Source organism: Marmota monax, unplaced genomic scaffold (genome assembly GCF_021218885.2).
Source record: "Marmota monax isolate L192 unplaced genomic scaffold, Marmota_monax_Labrador192_F-V1.1 WCK01_AAM20220418_F8-fsc00138, whole genome shotgun sequence".
NCBI lineage: Eukaryota > Metazoa > Chordata > Mammalia > Rodentia > Sciuridae > Marmota > Marmota monax.
In genome coordinates this window covers 2,643,131-2,659,522 of record NW_026692763.1, presented here as the reverse complement: position 1 = coordinate 2,659,522, position 16,392 = coordinate 2,643,131, and the positions used below count along the sequence as shown (strand labels likewise).

Genomic DNA, 16,392 nt, shown 5'->3' with positions numbered 1-16,392 from the left:
TGTCATAAAATCAACAACAGACAAATCATTATAGCTATCCTAGTAACAAACTGAAGATTGCCTGGCACAGTGGCACACGCCTGTAATCCCACAGATTCAAGAGGCTGGACAGGAGGATCACAGTTCAAGGCCAGCCTCAGAAACTCAGAGAGACCCTCAGCAACTTAGCAAAACCCTGTCTCAAAATAAAAAATAAAAAGGGATAGGGATGTAGCTCAACAACAGAGCACCCCTGGGTTCAATCCCCAGTACCACAGGGAAAAAGAAAAAAAAAAAAAAACTGACTAGAAACCGATGATAGAGCTAGATGAAAGAACTAGGTGCCCTGGAATGGCAGAGGGGTACAAAGACGTAGGAAAGCTGAGAATTCCTCTCTCCTATAATCTGAATAACCATAAAATGTGGAATGAAATGCCCACGCACCTGGGATGAAGCCACACGTACTACGCTCCAGGCATTGTTAAGCACTTTTCCAATATTGACACATTTAACCCTTATCAACAACCTTATGAGGTGGGTGGGTATTGCTCTCTATTTTCCCCCGGACCAAAAAACCAGACACAGAAATTATGTAAACTTGCCACAAAGTCACTGCTACAAAGTGTGAGCCGGGATGCAAACTAAGAAAACCTGATCTAGTGTTTAAGTTCTTTTTTCACCCACCCGGCCACGTCTTTTAAATATTCATTTCTAATAATGGAGCATTCCCGAAGGTCCATGAGTCTGAATGATTTGCAGAGCTGCAGCCCAGAGCTGAAAGACGCTGCACTCGCCTCCATTCACACCCGACTGGAGCTCTGCTGGTCACAATGTGAGTTTTCCCTACTGCACGTTGCTCCACCCAATCTTTAAATTTCACATGAAACCCTGAAAAATGAGTAACAGATGAGGCAGCTGCACCGAGAGCCACCACGATCAAAAGAAAACTGTCTTGACCTGATCATGTTTAAAGGGGGAAAAGGCAATGTCTTTGGCTTTTAAGCAGATTGAATTCATCCAGATTTTTATCCTAGGGATATTGACACAAAAAGGAAAAAAAAAAAAACCTATAGAACTGTAGAACCAATGTATCTAGATAAAACTCTCTCCCAGGAAAACAAAGAGACAACCCTCCCCTAGAACAGCAAGACTGTCACACCCTGCTTTGTGATAATCCACTAACAATCCAAGATAAAAGCATCATTAGCTGTGGAAATATTACTTGAATTTACCTGTAATCAGCATCTATATCAAAATAATACCATGGGGAGTCGCTGACAGAGCTAACAGAATGCTAAACTTTACGCTTAAGTTGTTTTTCAAAAAGAATTTTCTGAAGTACAGCCCATACGAAAATGTACTGCATATCAGGTCTAAGAGTTATGACCAGCAAGCCGCAGAAAATTTACGTTTGCTTTTAATCACAGATGCCCCAGAACAAAAGTTTCCATTGCAGGGCTTCACTCCAGAATAACAGCACTCGAGCAACTTTCAATTACTATACTTCTTCCTTGTCATAAAGCAGAAAGCACATGTTTGAGATTTCACTGGAAGTTGGAACAGCCGTTTCTGAAAACCTCATAAAAGAGACGACTGATTTAGTCCTAGGATCTCGGCAGGATACCTGAAGTTCAATTTTGTCTCTGAACAAAAGCACTAAAGCAGCCCGCAGGCTTTGCATAGGATGAAGGGGAGTTGGGGGCACTTCACTGGCTGAACTAAAAAAAGCCAAATCATTAAAAAGGCCCTTAGAAAGCACCACCAGGGAAAGGTAGCAACAGAAAAGAAGTTCAGGCTCTCCTGTCTTCTGAGTAACAGCAAATGTGTTCAGCAGTTAAACTACCTCTATCTTATTTCAGAGTGTTCTACCCATACTGAGTGAATCCACATTGAAGAGAAAGCTCAGCTCCCTCCTCTTCCAGGGAGCATGTTTGATGTGAACGTTTTTAAGATACAATTACATGAACAGAAATGACAAGAGTTGTTTAAGGGAGATCAGCCAAGTTCTTTGATCCAACACTGTGACCCTGGATCTGATCATCAGTTTTCTTTGCTTCAATTCTCCGATTCTTAACATACTTTGAAAAGTTAAAACACTTAATATCCACTGATTGCTACTTGCTGGGAGAGGTAATATGCATGGTTTTTGAGCTTCGTGGAAGAAAAATGCTAGAGAAATACAAACTATTTATGAAATGTAAAAGCATGGAATGGTAGGTCTGCAGATGAGACTATTTTAACAGACTAAGATACTTGGTATTTCAAAAGGGAGAGTCAAGCCTTTTCCTATTTTTGAACATAGAATTACAGGGCAATGCTGTTGCACAAGAAGCAATTGGGACTTTCCCTGTTGGGATGTCTATTTGCTCATCTAAGTGCTTTTTTAAATCCTCATTAAGGGCTGGGGTGTAGTTATGGCTAGAGCATTTTTCCATGTGTGCAGGGAAAGAAACATATATATATATATTATATATATAAATAATATTTTATATATATAAATATTTTATATTAAAATAATATTTTATACATATAAATTATACACACACACACACACACTTAAGAAACAAAAACAAAACACAGGCACAGAGAATGTACAATTAACACAGTTCAATTAAGGCCCAACTCTAACACTAAATACTAAAATCAAGCTATGTAACAATGAAAGTATGCATTTTAACTTACATGATCTAAAATTATAGTGTTTTCTCAAGCTATCAATCTAAAAGTCACAGGCCTGATTTTTATGACATTAACCAATTTCTCAGCACCTCAACATCAATCACCTTCCCCTTCTTTTGGTTGGGTTCTAATTTCAAGGAGCTTATAGTCTAACAAAAAAGATGAAGAAAAATTTTTAAACTCTATTCCAGCGACTTGGGAGGCTGAGGCAGGAGGATTGCAACTACAAAGCCAGCCTCAATAACTCAACGAGACCCTGAGTTAACTTAGTGAGACCCTGTCTCAAAATTAAAAAAATAAAAGGGGCTGGTACTATAACTTAGTGGTAGGGTGCCCCTGGGTGCAAACCCCAATACCTAAAAATAAATAAATAAATAGATAGATAGATAAAATAGGGGCTGGAGGTATAGTTTAGGGATTGCATGCTCGACGGCCTGGGCTTGAGTCCCAACACATATATAAATACATAAAATAAATTTCAAGAGGGACAGGAAAGCTATCTAAGGCAGAGACATCAGGAGCTCTACACTCAGCCAGGTGAGGAAGAGGGAGAATACAGCACATTCCAGAAACGCAAGTCCAGTGGAGTTCTATAATACAGGTAAGAGACAAGACTGGAGAAGAGCCAGGACCGGTAGTCTGGAGTTGACGGCAAAGGCTAGCAGAATTCTTCAGCAGGAGAGTGACAGGGTCAGAGTTGCATCTCTTCCTTCCCTTCCTCCTTTTTTGTGGTGCTGGGATAACACCCAAGACACTTGCTGGGCAAGTATTCTAACACTGAGCTCCACCCCGTCCAGGGGTGTATTTCTGAAATGTTCATTCCTTTCTGAAAACAGTCTAGGGCAGTGCTACTCCATCAACATGGGGTCCAAGGACCAATGCTTATCTATGAGTTATTTGTCACTGGTTCAAAACAAGGTTAAGGGTGCTGAGGTTGTGGCTCAGTGGCAGAGCACTTGCCTAGCATGTGTGAGGCTCTGGGTTCAATCCTCAGCACCACATACAAATAAATAAATAATAAAAGTACATTGACAACTAAAAAAACATATATATATATATATATATATATATATATATATATGACAAAGTTAAATATAAAAAACAGAGTAGACACTCAGAAATGCTTAAGACAATGGCCCAACAAAACAGCAACATTCAAGCTTGTGATCCATGAGCTCATTTTATTGAACAGGACAATGACAAGTTTGTATGTTGTCAACTCAAGTGAGGAATCACATGTGGCTCAAGCTGCATATTAGTCACGTGGAGCAAGACCATGTATCAGTGTGTAATTGACTGTAAATTCTTTTAAAAATGGATCTTGAAGGGATGGAGTTGTGGCTCAGTGGTAGAGCACTTGCCAAGTATGCGTGAAACACTAGGTTCGATCTTTGGCACCACATAAAAATAAGTAAATAAAATAAAGAAACTGTGTCCATCTACAATTTAAAAAAAAAAATGGATCCTAAACTAGAGCATGAGAGAAGCCCTGGTCTCAAGAGCCATTTCAGGGGGCTGTGGTGGTGGCTCAGTGGTAGAGCACTTGCTCAGCATGTGTGAGCCACTGGGTTTGATCCTCAGCACCACATAAAAATAAGCAAAAATATTAGGTCCATCTGCAATTAAAAAAAAAAAAAGAAGGAAAGAAAAAGAGCCATTTCAGGGGGTCAGTACTGAAAGCCAGAAGCCCAGGAAAGCTGTTGGAAGAAATGGTCCAGAGGAAACCTGAACTGAAGCAGTGATGTAGGGATGGACAGATGGGCTCAGAGTAAGAAGGCGGTCAAATTAGCCAGACTCAGTGCCTTCAGGATGTGGGCGATCGAGAAGAATCTTTCTGTGAATCCTGACTTTCATGAGGCTCTTCATACCGCTGTTTTATATCTTGCCATTATTTTCAATCAGGATTCACAAAAAGATTCTAAATTCATAGCCATTTTCTCTGAGTGCCTTTGAATAAGCATAATGACAAATTAATGAAATACAGAAAACTAAGCACCCCGGTGGTTAACACTGTGCACCGCGGGGAATTCAGATTGTGAAGAAAGAAAACACAACCTGAGCCAAGTCTCCACTCTCCCCCTGAAATGAAATCATGCGGTCAGGAGGCAAATCTAGTTCAGAAAGGGGCAGCTGGAGCCCCAGAACCCCCAAGCCCTTTTAGGAAAAAAGAAAGAAAAAAAGAAAGAAAACCCTCAAGGGACTTGTTCATTGCCTGCCCCAGCTGTACACAACACAAAGCCTCCTTCCGCCAATTGATGCAGATATTAAACCAGGCCTTCTACCAAAAGGAAAAGTGATCAATAGAGGGTTGGGAGGAAATCAGGTGGAAATAAATCAATGATGCTAACCTCAAAACCCACTGCCTTCCTCGGCACTATGCTTCACACCCCAACCCATATCAGAAGACAAATCAGTCAGCAAGAGCTGTGGACAGCCGCTACCTGGAAAATGAGGACTCATTCAGCAGTGGCTACATGTCTGAGCAAACCTATCCTACACCATTCCAGAGCTGAGAAGGCAGGTGGCTCCATGAGGCGTGGCATTTCTATTGCTCCAGAGCAGGCTCCTCCATTTCCCATGTTGAAAAAAAAGAAATCCTTCAACCTCCACGCTGCCCAGATTTGAGCAACAAGGGTCAGCAGGAGACAGGCCTAATGGCTTTGTGAAACCACAAAATGATCACCAAGTACATAATTTCTCTCAAGAAGGGTGCTTGATGGTTTTTAAGTTGCTACCCATTATCATACCAAGGCTTCAGTGATTAGCAGTCTAGAGTTGCAGAGACTGGCCTCAAACTCATGATCCTCCTGCCTCAGCCTCCCAAGAAGTCTACAGTTTGACTGGCAAATATAAATATGGAGCTCAGTACCTATCAGTAATCTCCCAGAACTTTAAAACACAGTATTATTATATATTCATTTGCTTTTGGTATTTCATTCTCTGAGGTCTTTCTCCTCAATTACAATGTCTTGTAGGGCAATTCTTTCAACACGTTCACCATATCCCCTTGCATGCTTGTAAGTCATTGATTTGAAAAAGTTTAAAAAAAAGACAAAAAGAAAGAAAAAATATACACACACATACACCTGGTAAGTTTTGCAACTTCTGTGATGTGATGCATTCCAAAGGCTCAAGCTATGAAATGAATTACTAAATTTGAAGATCAGTTACTAACTAATAATAAATAGCATTTACTGAGCACTTACTATTTGCCAAGCAAGGGTATATTATCTTGTATATTCTATACAACAATCCTGTAAGGCAGGTGATACTATTATTATTTCCATTCTACAGGTAAGTAACCTGTGTGGGCACAAATACCCATAGTCAATATAAAGCAGAGCCAGCCAGTCATGGCGGTACACACCTGTAATCCCAGGGTCTTGGGAGGCTGAGACAGGAGGATTGCAAGTTCAAAGCCAGCCACAGCAACTTAGCAAGGCCATAAGCAACTTGGTGAGACCCTGTCTCAAAAAATGAGGGCTGGGGCTGTAGCTCATTTGTAAGTGTGTAGCTCTCACTCTTGCCTAGCACTTGTGAGACCCTGGGTTTGATCCTCAGCACCACATAAAAATAAATAAATAAAATAAAGGTAGTGTGTCCATCTACAACTAATTTTTTTTTAATTAATAATATAAATAAATAAATAAATAATGAAGTGGGCTAGGGATGTGGCTCAGTAGTTAAGTGCCCCTGGGTTCAATCCTGGAACCAAAAAAAAAAAAAAAAAAAGGAGCCAACATCTGAACTCAGGCAGAAGGATAAAAGAATCTACATTTGTAGCTAGTAGACTGCTTCATCATACAGAAAAGAAAAAGTAAGATTAAAAAACACCATTACAAATAATGGAACAAGGAAAAAGCCTCTCAAGGAACATTGCTCTTATTAATTTAATTGGATGTTGTCTTTTATTAAACTGACCAACATCCTAGAAATACAGTCACCAGTGGAAACCTATCCTGGCTGGTCCAGGGTTTTTATTAGGAAGGCAAAAACCCCTATTTTCAAAAGCTGTATCTTTTTTACCATCTTAAAAGTGAAGAGGAGGGCTGGGGATGTGGCTCAGTGGTAGAGCGCTTACCTAGCATGCATGAGGTCCTGGATTCAATTCCCAGCACGGGGGAAAAATGAGAATAAGAAAAGATAAGGTGACCCGTCCCTGTTCTTTTATTGGCTACAGTATTTGGATTTGAGAACGAGTAGAAGAGATGAAACTATAGACTATCTGAGCTGGCACAAGATCCCATCCACCCAAAGAGCCAAAAGGATTCAGGTGAATTCTAAGCCACGCCTCTGTTTTAATCCGAACCAAAGAACCATCAAGAGCAGTCAGAGCAGCAGCCCAATACAGAGCAGCTGGAGGATGGCTCCATTTCCCCTGACCAAAGCAGGTAGGCCAGGATGCCCCCTGACTCAGCTAATCTCCCACCCCAACTTCCTCTTCCCTTTCTGCCATGCAGAAAGTTCTGGGACCAAGCCAGAGCCAAATAACCTGTTGGGAGGGAAGTCACTGTCTACTCCCTTTCATGTCATGCACCCACAATGACCAAATGTTTTCCATCAGGCACCCAGCCCAGGCAAAGCCAGGTCCTGTGGCTTTAAAATGAAAAGCAGTGCTTTCTTCTGACTCTGAAGTGGATCTTGGAGACAGATCCTCCAGTTTTGACAACTGAGTAAGTTAAACTCATCTAAAGGGACAGATCCAATCTTCAAAGTCTAAATCTTCACCCTTTTCCAACTATTCGTCACTCTCTCTCTTTAGAAATCTCAAAAATGTCCACCAACCTACTTATTAAAACAAGACTAATTGCCTTACTTCAGGATTATAGGTTTCATGACAAAACTGACTCAGCTAATCTCCCACCCCAACTTCCTCTTCTCTCATTTATAAGAGTCAGTCTTATAAATGCACTCAAAGTTCTATTATCATCTAATTACAATTTCTATACAACTATATAATAATGTGTGTGTTGTGGAAGCCAAAAAGAAAAAAAAAGAAGCTTTAATTACTTTTGTACCTACCATTAAAACAAGCAGAAACAGGACAACCTTCCATAAAGAATTTTTAAAAGAGAGAGAAAAAGAGAAGGATGCTGGAATCCCTTTACTTAGTGGTTTCTCATAGCTTCAATGAAGGTGAGAGGAGCCAGAGAAGATGCAGGCTGAACATATATGGTCATCCCCAGACTTTCTTACTATATAAAGGAGAAATTAATAAAAGAAGAAAAAAAGAAATACCACACAGCATTTTCTTTCCCCACCATAATTTTTCAATTTTCTTTAGAGAAATGCCAGCCAATAACTAATTAGAACCATATCCTTTGTTATCCCAATGGGAAGAAGTACACAAATGGTTTTAAAGAGCAAATGTTAATGAGAACTTTAAAAAAATGTAATCTGTAACTTTGGTTCCCTTCACTGTAAAAGAAAATTCCCTTCTTTAAAGCTATTTTTATGGTTGGTGAAACAGCATGAACAGAGCCCTTCAAAAAAAAGTTAAGTGTTCACCTACCCATTGCCCTGAACTGGGGGTGCCCTGGCTTTTCACTGTTCTTAGGGTGAAATTAGCATCACAAACTCACAGATTTCTATGCACCTCATTTTAAACAAGAGAGACAAAAACTCAGTTACAAAAGAGGAATTCGTTTTACATCTCTTTGGTTTCAAGGAAGAAAATAATTCCTTTCAAAGTGAATACACAGCTTTTGCAATTTCCAAGAGTATGTTTTTCATAAGAAACACAGCTGGAGCCTTTTTACCTGGTATACATCACTACGAATAAGAATGTTTCTGGGATCAGATCTTGAGCTGCCTATTCACCAATATCCAGAGGCAGAAACCACCTCCTTGAAAACTAGTCTGGTTTTGAACAACAAAGTAAATTCTAGGATATGAGTCAGAAAAACTCTGAGCAAAAAATAAATTTAGGGGGGTGAGAAATATAGCTCAGTGGTAGAACACATATTTAGCACATACAAAATTCCCAGGTTTGATCCCCAGCTAAACAAACAAAAAAAATCTTTAAATAAAAATTTTAAGATGCTAACACATCACAGTTTAGGTACCTCCACACTATAAACTATATTTTCAAATGGGATCTCCATGTTCTCCAGATGCTTCATCCTGATGAAATTCAGCAGGTCCAGGCTAGGGCCACAGAACCTTCTCCCCACCGCCAACATAAAGGGACTAGCAGCTAGGGTAGAGAGAATCAAACATGGCCTATATCATATCAAATATGCCCATTTTTTTGGGGGGGAGCTTTAAGATTTCCAAAACATCTCAATTTATTCCATATTTTTACTATCCAACAATTTTATTTTCCCTTTTGTAAAAAACATAACAATAGACCTAGCTATGTAACACTTACCATTCCTTGTTTGTATTCAAAAGCCAGAAATCATTTATATTCCCCAATGAGGATATTATTTTAAACAGACTTCAGTCTACAACAGAAACTTGCTAGAAGAATAAAAGTATTTTTTGATAAATCACTTTCTGAGCATTATTTCTCCCCAAAACAGTCATATACACAACCAAAGAAAACAAAGGATTCTCATATTTTGAAGCAAAAAGTACTAGCCATGCATATTCACACCCTATCAAGCATATAAATCAAATATGGGCAAAATAACCTAAAAAGTGGTCAAAAATGGGAAGTCTTGCTTCTCTGTGGTTAGTGAACCCATGTTTTTCCAATGTTAAATTTGCAAACTGCATTTGTTAAACTGTATTTCATACTTTAAATCTCAAGTCTGTACCTTAACACTGCTTTGGGATGGAAGATTTACTGGAGACATTTGGGGTCACAGTACAAGCCTTTTGCTCTCACTAAATCTAAATCATGCTTCTCAACAAGATTCTGTACACACATAAAAGAAACACATGGCATGCGTTACCATCCTCCCTAGAGGAAACTAAACGCCCCAGAATAGTATCCCTCCTGTCCACCCCATAAACTGAGATTCTCCTCAGAAAGGGAAGGAGTTGGAATCCCTCTGCATCAGACACACTAATTAAGCAAGAGCACTCCAAAACTTTTTCTGTTACCATTCATTACAAAATGTCCTGAATTTGTTTTATTGAAATGGACATCTTCATCCAACAGATACACACAGGAACCCAAACTAATTCCAGCAGCAAACGGGGAGGAACGAGAAATTGACAGCAAAGTATATATCTCCTGGAATCCTAGTTCTCCCAGTCAAGCTGCATCTATGGGATCAGTTCTTCATTTAATTCCAAGTAGCCAAAACAACAGTGGCCCACCAAGAAACTAAGGGATCTGCAAGGACGGGACTGCTCCTGGGCCTGGAGATAGCTGGACAGCCAGACAATGAAAAGCTCCCCGGAGGCCACTAATTCAGCCCCGGGAAAGGGGGAAAAGTAGGGAAAAGGCAAGAGAAGAAAGCTCCCTTCTCACCCAAAACCACGATTAGTGGCCGTCTCCCTGGGGCGATCAGTGGCCTGACCCCAGAATCGGCCTCCAGGTCCCTAGTGCTTTGGGAGGGGGCCCCAGGAAAGCAGGTTTCTCTGGAATAGAAAGGAAACTTCCTGGTTTGGGCATTATGGGTAGGGGGCTAGCGCTTTCCCCAACCCATTACAGGTATCCACCAGGAGTTAAGTGGTTGGGGGAAGGCCCCCTCCCTGCACTAATAGAAAGAGGTGGGGGGAGGTCACTGGGTAGCGACCCTAGAGAATAGTCACCCTTTCGCGAGACTCCCAAAATGTGAGAAGGGGTCACAGTTTAAGCCAGGGTCCAGGGGGCTAAAGGGTGTCAAAACTTCCCATTGCGGGAGCAGCCTGACACTGGCACCTAGGAGTTGCCGCCGGCGCCCCAACCTAGGATCGGGGTGCGAGCTCAGATAGGGACAAGAGAGGAGGTACGTGCCAAGATGGAGAAGGAGGGCAAGGGGACAGCAGAGCAGGGGCGGCGAGGACCGAGCTCCCGGGAGCGCGGGGGCTTCGAAGCCGGGGGCTCCAACAGGCCCGCGCCGCTCACCTTCCTGTGCTTCTCCTTGTAGGGCAGCGCCAACCACGGCATGTCCCGCACGAAGTCCTGCCACTGCCTCTGGTCCTGGTCCGAAGACACGAAGACGATCTCCAGGCGGCGCCGCGGTTCGGGTTCCGCGGCCGCTCCGGCCCCCGGCCCCGGCCCAGCCCCAGCCCCTGGCCCGGCCGCCGCGTCCCCCCGCAGGCGGCCGTAGAAGGCGGCCAGGCTGGCGCTGAGCTGCGCGCAGGGGGCGCTCAGGCTACAGCCGAAGTAGAGCCCGAGCAGGGAGATGCCGCTGGCGCCAAGCGAGTGCACGTCCACCTCCTCGCCGCCGCCGGTCACCAGCTTCTCGCCAAGCAGTTCTTCCAGGAAGCCCGACATCCTGGCCCACCGCAGCCCCAGCACGCGGGCGGCGGGCGGGTAGACGGCTGCTACCCGGCTCCCTCGGTCCGCGCGGCGGGCAGGCGGAGGCGATGGCAAAGGCGGCGGGAGCGGGTGAGGAGAGCTCCGCCCACCGGTCCGCCCACGCCACGCCCCTCCGGCCCACGCTCGCCACGCCCCCTCCGTGGCTGACCCAGGCCGCCGGGCACTCTAGGCGCAGTCTACCCAGGCTGGTCCCCAGCAGCTGGCGCCCAGGCGCCCCAGCAAGAGGTCGCGGGCTTACAGCGCGTGGCCAAAGAAACCTGACCCGAAACGCTCCACCGTGACCTCAATGCCTTGGGCCTAAGTGAAGACAGGAGAAGGGTCCGCTGAGCCGGAGCTTTCTGAGGCTGCAAACCAATGCCGAACTGGACTTGGCCGCACTTTTGCCGGTATATCCTCTTCCCTCCCAATTCTAAGTTCTCTCCAGACTTCTCCAAAGGTGTCTCCCTCCCCGTCACCCTGTTTTGTACCCACTCCTTGTTCCTCCACCTCCTTCTCCTTTCTCCCCACCCAAAGCTTAACCCTAAGGGCACTTAGGACCCACTGACCTCTCATAAAACTTAAAAGGATTTAGTGTCTTTGCCATACAATATCACTTTATCAGGCTAAGTCTTGCTCGGCAGTTATTTCTCTGTGATTTTGTATTCTCTATTATAACTGGACTAGAGGACACCATGTCTTTTATTTCTTGTGCGCCTGTGAAGTACGAGGCACACAAGAAAAAGAATTCATAAATACTAGTGAATTGATTGCAAGTCGTAGTGTGGGATTTCAGTCCACAGGTCGCTGAGACCATGTCCCATCAGCGAAAGGCTCTCTTCCATCTCCACAAACATGCAACAGATGCTGATCGCAGTATCTCTAAATCAATGCTGGCAGCTCTCCTGATTGGCTTCAAAACTTATATCAAGTCTGTTGATGGCTGAGAAACATTCTAAGGAATTTTTTCTTCAAATGGCAAATGTTCATGGATGTTTAGGGAGAAAGTTTTTCTCACCACTTTCTAAATTGGTTCATTATAGTGGCACATACTAATGGGATATATTGTCGCATATTCATACATGCACACGTTACACAATATAACAAATTGGCCAATATAACTCCCCTCCACTTTCCCCCTCCGTCCCCATCTTCCACCCCTTGGTCACTTTCCTCTACTGATCTTGAGGGTGAAACTTAACAGGTGGTCTGTTTAATAAAGTCTCCCGGGCTCCCAACCACCCCTACCCACAAACATGACAAAAATGTATTCCATGCCCACCTGCCAAAGAGGGCTTTGGTGTGACAGCAAAAGGAAACACACACACACACACACACACACACACCAATAATAAATAAACTATCAGCCCTCCAGTGCTTTTAAAGTTATTTCTTGGGTATCTACCGCCATCTAATGGAAAGAGCGAGAAAAGAAAAAGTTCTACCAGCCCCAAGGTGTGAAAAATGTTGCTGGGCAGGACCAAGCAGAATTCTTGTTATTTACAAAGGTCCCCTCCCTGTCCCCTCACAGGCAAACACGCACACATTCACACACACATCATAGCAGGTCTCAACAGGATATCATTTAAACCTCCCAACTTAACTGCAAGCTTTGACACAAAAAACTTTCGAGCCCTAAAGTTCTCAAATTTGTGAACAGTAGAACAAGGAATCATATAGATTTTCAGTGCAGTGAAATATTACCACATAAAAAAATGAAGAAAGTGGAGATGTAGGACAACACCAGACCAGCAATTTCTACAACTTACATATATTTTCTTAGTAACCACCTAAAGACTGCTCATAAGCTGGATCTTTAGACTGAGGACAGCCTAAGCAGGCAAGATCCCTATGACAAATGCAAATCTCATGTTAATTCTTAGGAAAAGTGTTATGCTTAAAATTCCGACCACTACAAAGGCAGTATCATAATAAAACACACAGAAAACATCATTTTTAAATGAAAACATTTTAAACATAATAAAAGAATATATATTAAGTTTTCAAGTATCTTTTAAAATCCTTTTTTAAAAAAATTCTGTAAATGGGTTAAAATGCTTTCTTCTCATCCAGCTCATATCTGAAATGCCCCTGGGTGGGTAGGTACATGGGTTAGGCATGACCCAAAGCATGTTAGACTGAAATTCCTACACTCTGACATTTTTACATGACACTAAAAAAAAGTAAAGGTAAGCATTTACATCCTATGGAAACCAAAAGACAAAGTATTTGGAGTGGAGGTAATGAATTGGAATTTGGGGGTTTGCAAATTTGGGGAAATAATGAAGTAATTATTAGAGTACTTAACTTTGGTATACTAGGTGCAAGCCTGGTATAAAGAGGCAGTTTGTTCAGCATTTTACTTTTATTATTTTACAGGAAAGCACTTTCCACTGGAGTGTGTCCAAACCAGCATCTGGCACCTGGAAAAGTGAGAGTTCGAACATACTGCACATGAAATATAAATAAAATTTGGAGAATTGTTGGTGCAGCAGGCCTTGGTTAGAAGCCAAATATCGCAGCTGCCTTTTAAAGGAGTGTCGAAAGAGGGGATTTGCAATGGAAATCATTCCAAAATCATAATTCTAGTGGGTGTTTGTTATAAGAAGAAGCCTAAGGAGACTCATTTGGCTCCCTATAAAGAATTAGCCAATGTCCTTTGGCCTGCGGAAAGCACTACTCTCTCTGCTGATGCAGTATAAGAGAGCCACTTAAAGAGATTGTCCCTACTGGTATTTAGCTAGTTGCGCTACAAAAATTGAATGGCGAATATGCTATTCTTTTTTTAAAGTATGTATTAAGGAACTACAATATACATGATATTGTTAGGGTTTTTCTTTTCTTTTCTTTTTTTTTTTTTTTTTTTTTGTATTAGAGTTTGAACTCAGTGGCACCTAACCACTGAGCAAAATCCCCAGCCCTTTTTATTTTTTATTTTGAGACACAGCCTCACTAAATTGCTGAGGCTGGCTTTGAACTTGTGATCCTCCTACCTCAGCCTCCTGAGCCACTGGGATTACAGGCATGCACCACCACACCCAGCGAGAAAGAGATTTCTTATAAGGATTTGACTCATTATGTTATGGAAGGTGAGATGTCCCAAGACCTTCAGTCAGTCAGCTGGAGAGCCAGAAGAGCCAATGAACTCTAGACTGAGTTCAAAGGCCTGAGAGTCATGAAAGCCAATGGTGGAAGCTCTAGTCAGACTTCAAATCCAAAGGCAGGACATCCCACTCCAAAACAGTAAAAAGCAGAGAGAATAAGTTTTCCCATCCTTATCCTTTTTGTTCTATTCAGATTTCATGGTTTGAATGAGACATGCCCAGACTGGGGTGAGCAATGTGGTTTACTTGGTCTAGGAATTCAAATATTAATCTCATCTATAAACATCCTCACTGTCACACAGGAATAATGCTTAGCTAAATATCTGGGTACTCCTAGCCCAGTCATATTGACACATACCATTACAAGTGTGCCCCTTGTAAACTCAACACCCATATGTATTTGTTTAAACCATACCTCCAAATAATCTCCATAATTTCCAAATAAAGACAATAACAAAGTCATATTCTATCTAATATGATAAACTACTCTACATGCAACCAAAAATATATTAACCTCTTCCCATAAAAAAGAGAGAGGGCTGGGGTTGTGGCTCAGGGGTTGGGGTTGTGGCTCAGTAATAGAGCGCTTGCCTAGCATGTGCCAGGCCCTGGGTTAGATCCTCAGCACCACATAAAAATAAATAAACAAACTAAAGGTATTGTGTCCAATTACAACTAAAAAAATAAATAAATATTTTTAAAAAGAGAAATTCCTTGAGTGATATTTAAAGTCTATATATATAATTTGTGGTTTGTGTGTGTATGTGTATGGTTAGCACTGGGGATTGAATCCATAGGTGCTCTTCCACTGAACTACACACCCAGCCCTATTTATTTAGAGATCGGGTCTGACTAAGTTGCTCTCAATCTCACTAAATTGCCAGGACTGGCCTTGAACTTACAATCTTCCTGCCTCAGCCTCCTGCTGGAAGGCTAGCCAGAATTATAGGCATGTATCATTATGCCTAGCTTAAAGATATTTTCTTTTTCTTTTTCTTTTTTAGTTGTTGGTGGACCTTTATTTATTTTTATGTGGTGCTCACACATGCTAGGCAAGCACTCTACCACTGAGCTACAGCTCCAACCCTTAAAACCAATACATTTTATGTTACATAATAAAGATATATGTTACATAATAAAGTAATGACAGAGAAAGAAGAAACAAAAATATTTTAGACATACACACAAACATAATAAAATAAAAAAGAAACATCTATGATAATTACAGTTCTTGTTTCTCTTAACTGGTCATATGATGGCTGGTATTTATAGCCACCATCTTCATTACCCAATTTCTATTCCCTTTGCCTTCAAAAAGCACTTTAGCTGGCTGGGTCTTTACCTGGTGGAAGGACCCAAATCTTCATTCCCAAAAGGTCTGGGCCATTAATAGTCTTGTCTAGATTGGATTACTGTTTTCCATTGACCTTAATCACAGGTCATAGTAATACCAAGAAACACCCTAAGGGATCTTCTGCATTCCAGACATCCTCTTCCTTTCAGCTACTATTGGGTATTGGTCCAATTTCAGGAACAATCACCCAGCCAGCACAATAACTCCCTTACTTACTTGCCTGTTGACTCAGAGTTGCCACGGGTCCAAAGGAGCCATGCAGAAGTCATAATTTCGAGTTTGGTGGAGATAGTTGAACCTCCTGATAGAATCACTCCTCCTGGAACTAAGACCTGTAGGCCAGCAAAGCACAAAATTGTGGGAACAAGAAGCAAATTGTAGCTGGAGAGTTAGCTCAGTGATATGGTACTTGCCTAGTATGTGCCAGGCTCTAGGTTCAATCCCTAATACCAAAAATAAGTAAAAATTAACATTAAAAATTTTTTTAAAGGGGCTGGGATTGTGGGTCAGTGGTGGAGCGCTCGCCTAGCACAGGTAGGACCCGAATTCAATCCTCAGCACCATATAAAATAAAGGCATTGTGTTGTGTCCATCTACACCTAAAAAAAAATAAATATTAAAAAAAAATTTTTAAAGACCTACTTTTGCTAGTGCATCATTAGGGGTAATTGTGAGTGCTGGCACTCCCATTTCCACCTTGGGCCCATGAATCCTGGCAATAGGAGAAAGACTATCATACATTAGATGCCAACTCAGAGCATATACATCCTTCTACATTGAACTGCAAGCTATTGCTTCCTATCTGGCGATGTAACTATGTCTTCAAAAGGTCATTTCACTGCCTATCAAACCAGCAGCTTTAGGATTGTGGGAACATTGTG

At 42.0% G+C, this 16,392-nt stretch overlaps 1 protein-coding gene across 3 annotated transcripts in view; it reads right to left on the bottom strand.

Annotated features, from left to right (window-relative positions):
- Nxn (nucleoredoxin) overlaps positions 1-16,392 on the bottom strand; it is a 170,483-nt gene that overhangs the window by 134,348 nt on the left and 19,743 nt on the right. Inside the window, exon 1 of one of the 3 annotated variants that reach the window (XM_046446896.2) lies at positions 10,661-11,142. The exons of 1 other annotated variant lie outside the window; for it this stretch is intronic. In XM_046446896.2, coding sequence (XP_046302852.1) covers positions 10,661-11,032 — 372 coding nt within the window. In that variant the 5' untranslated portion in view covers positions 11,033-11,142. Of the gene's footprint in view, positions 1-10,660; positions 11,143-16,392 lie in introns of those variants that run through there. One more of the 3 variants, XM_046446894.2, reaches the window with a different exon arrangement.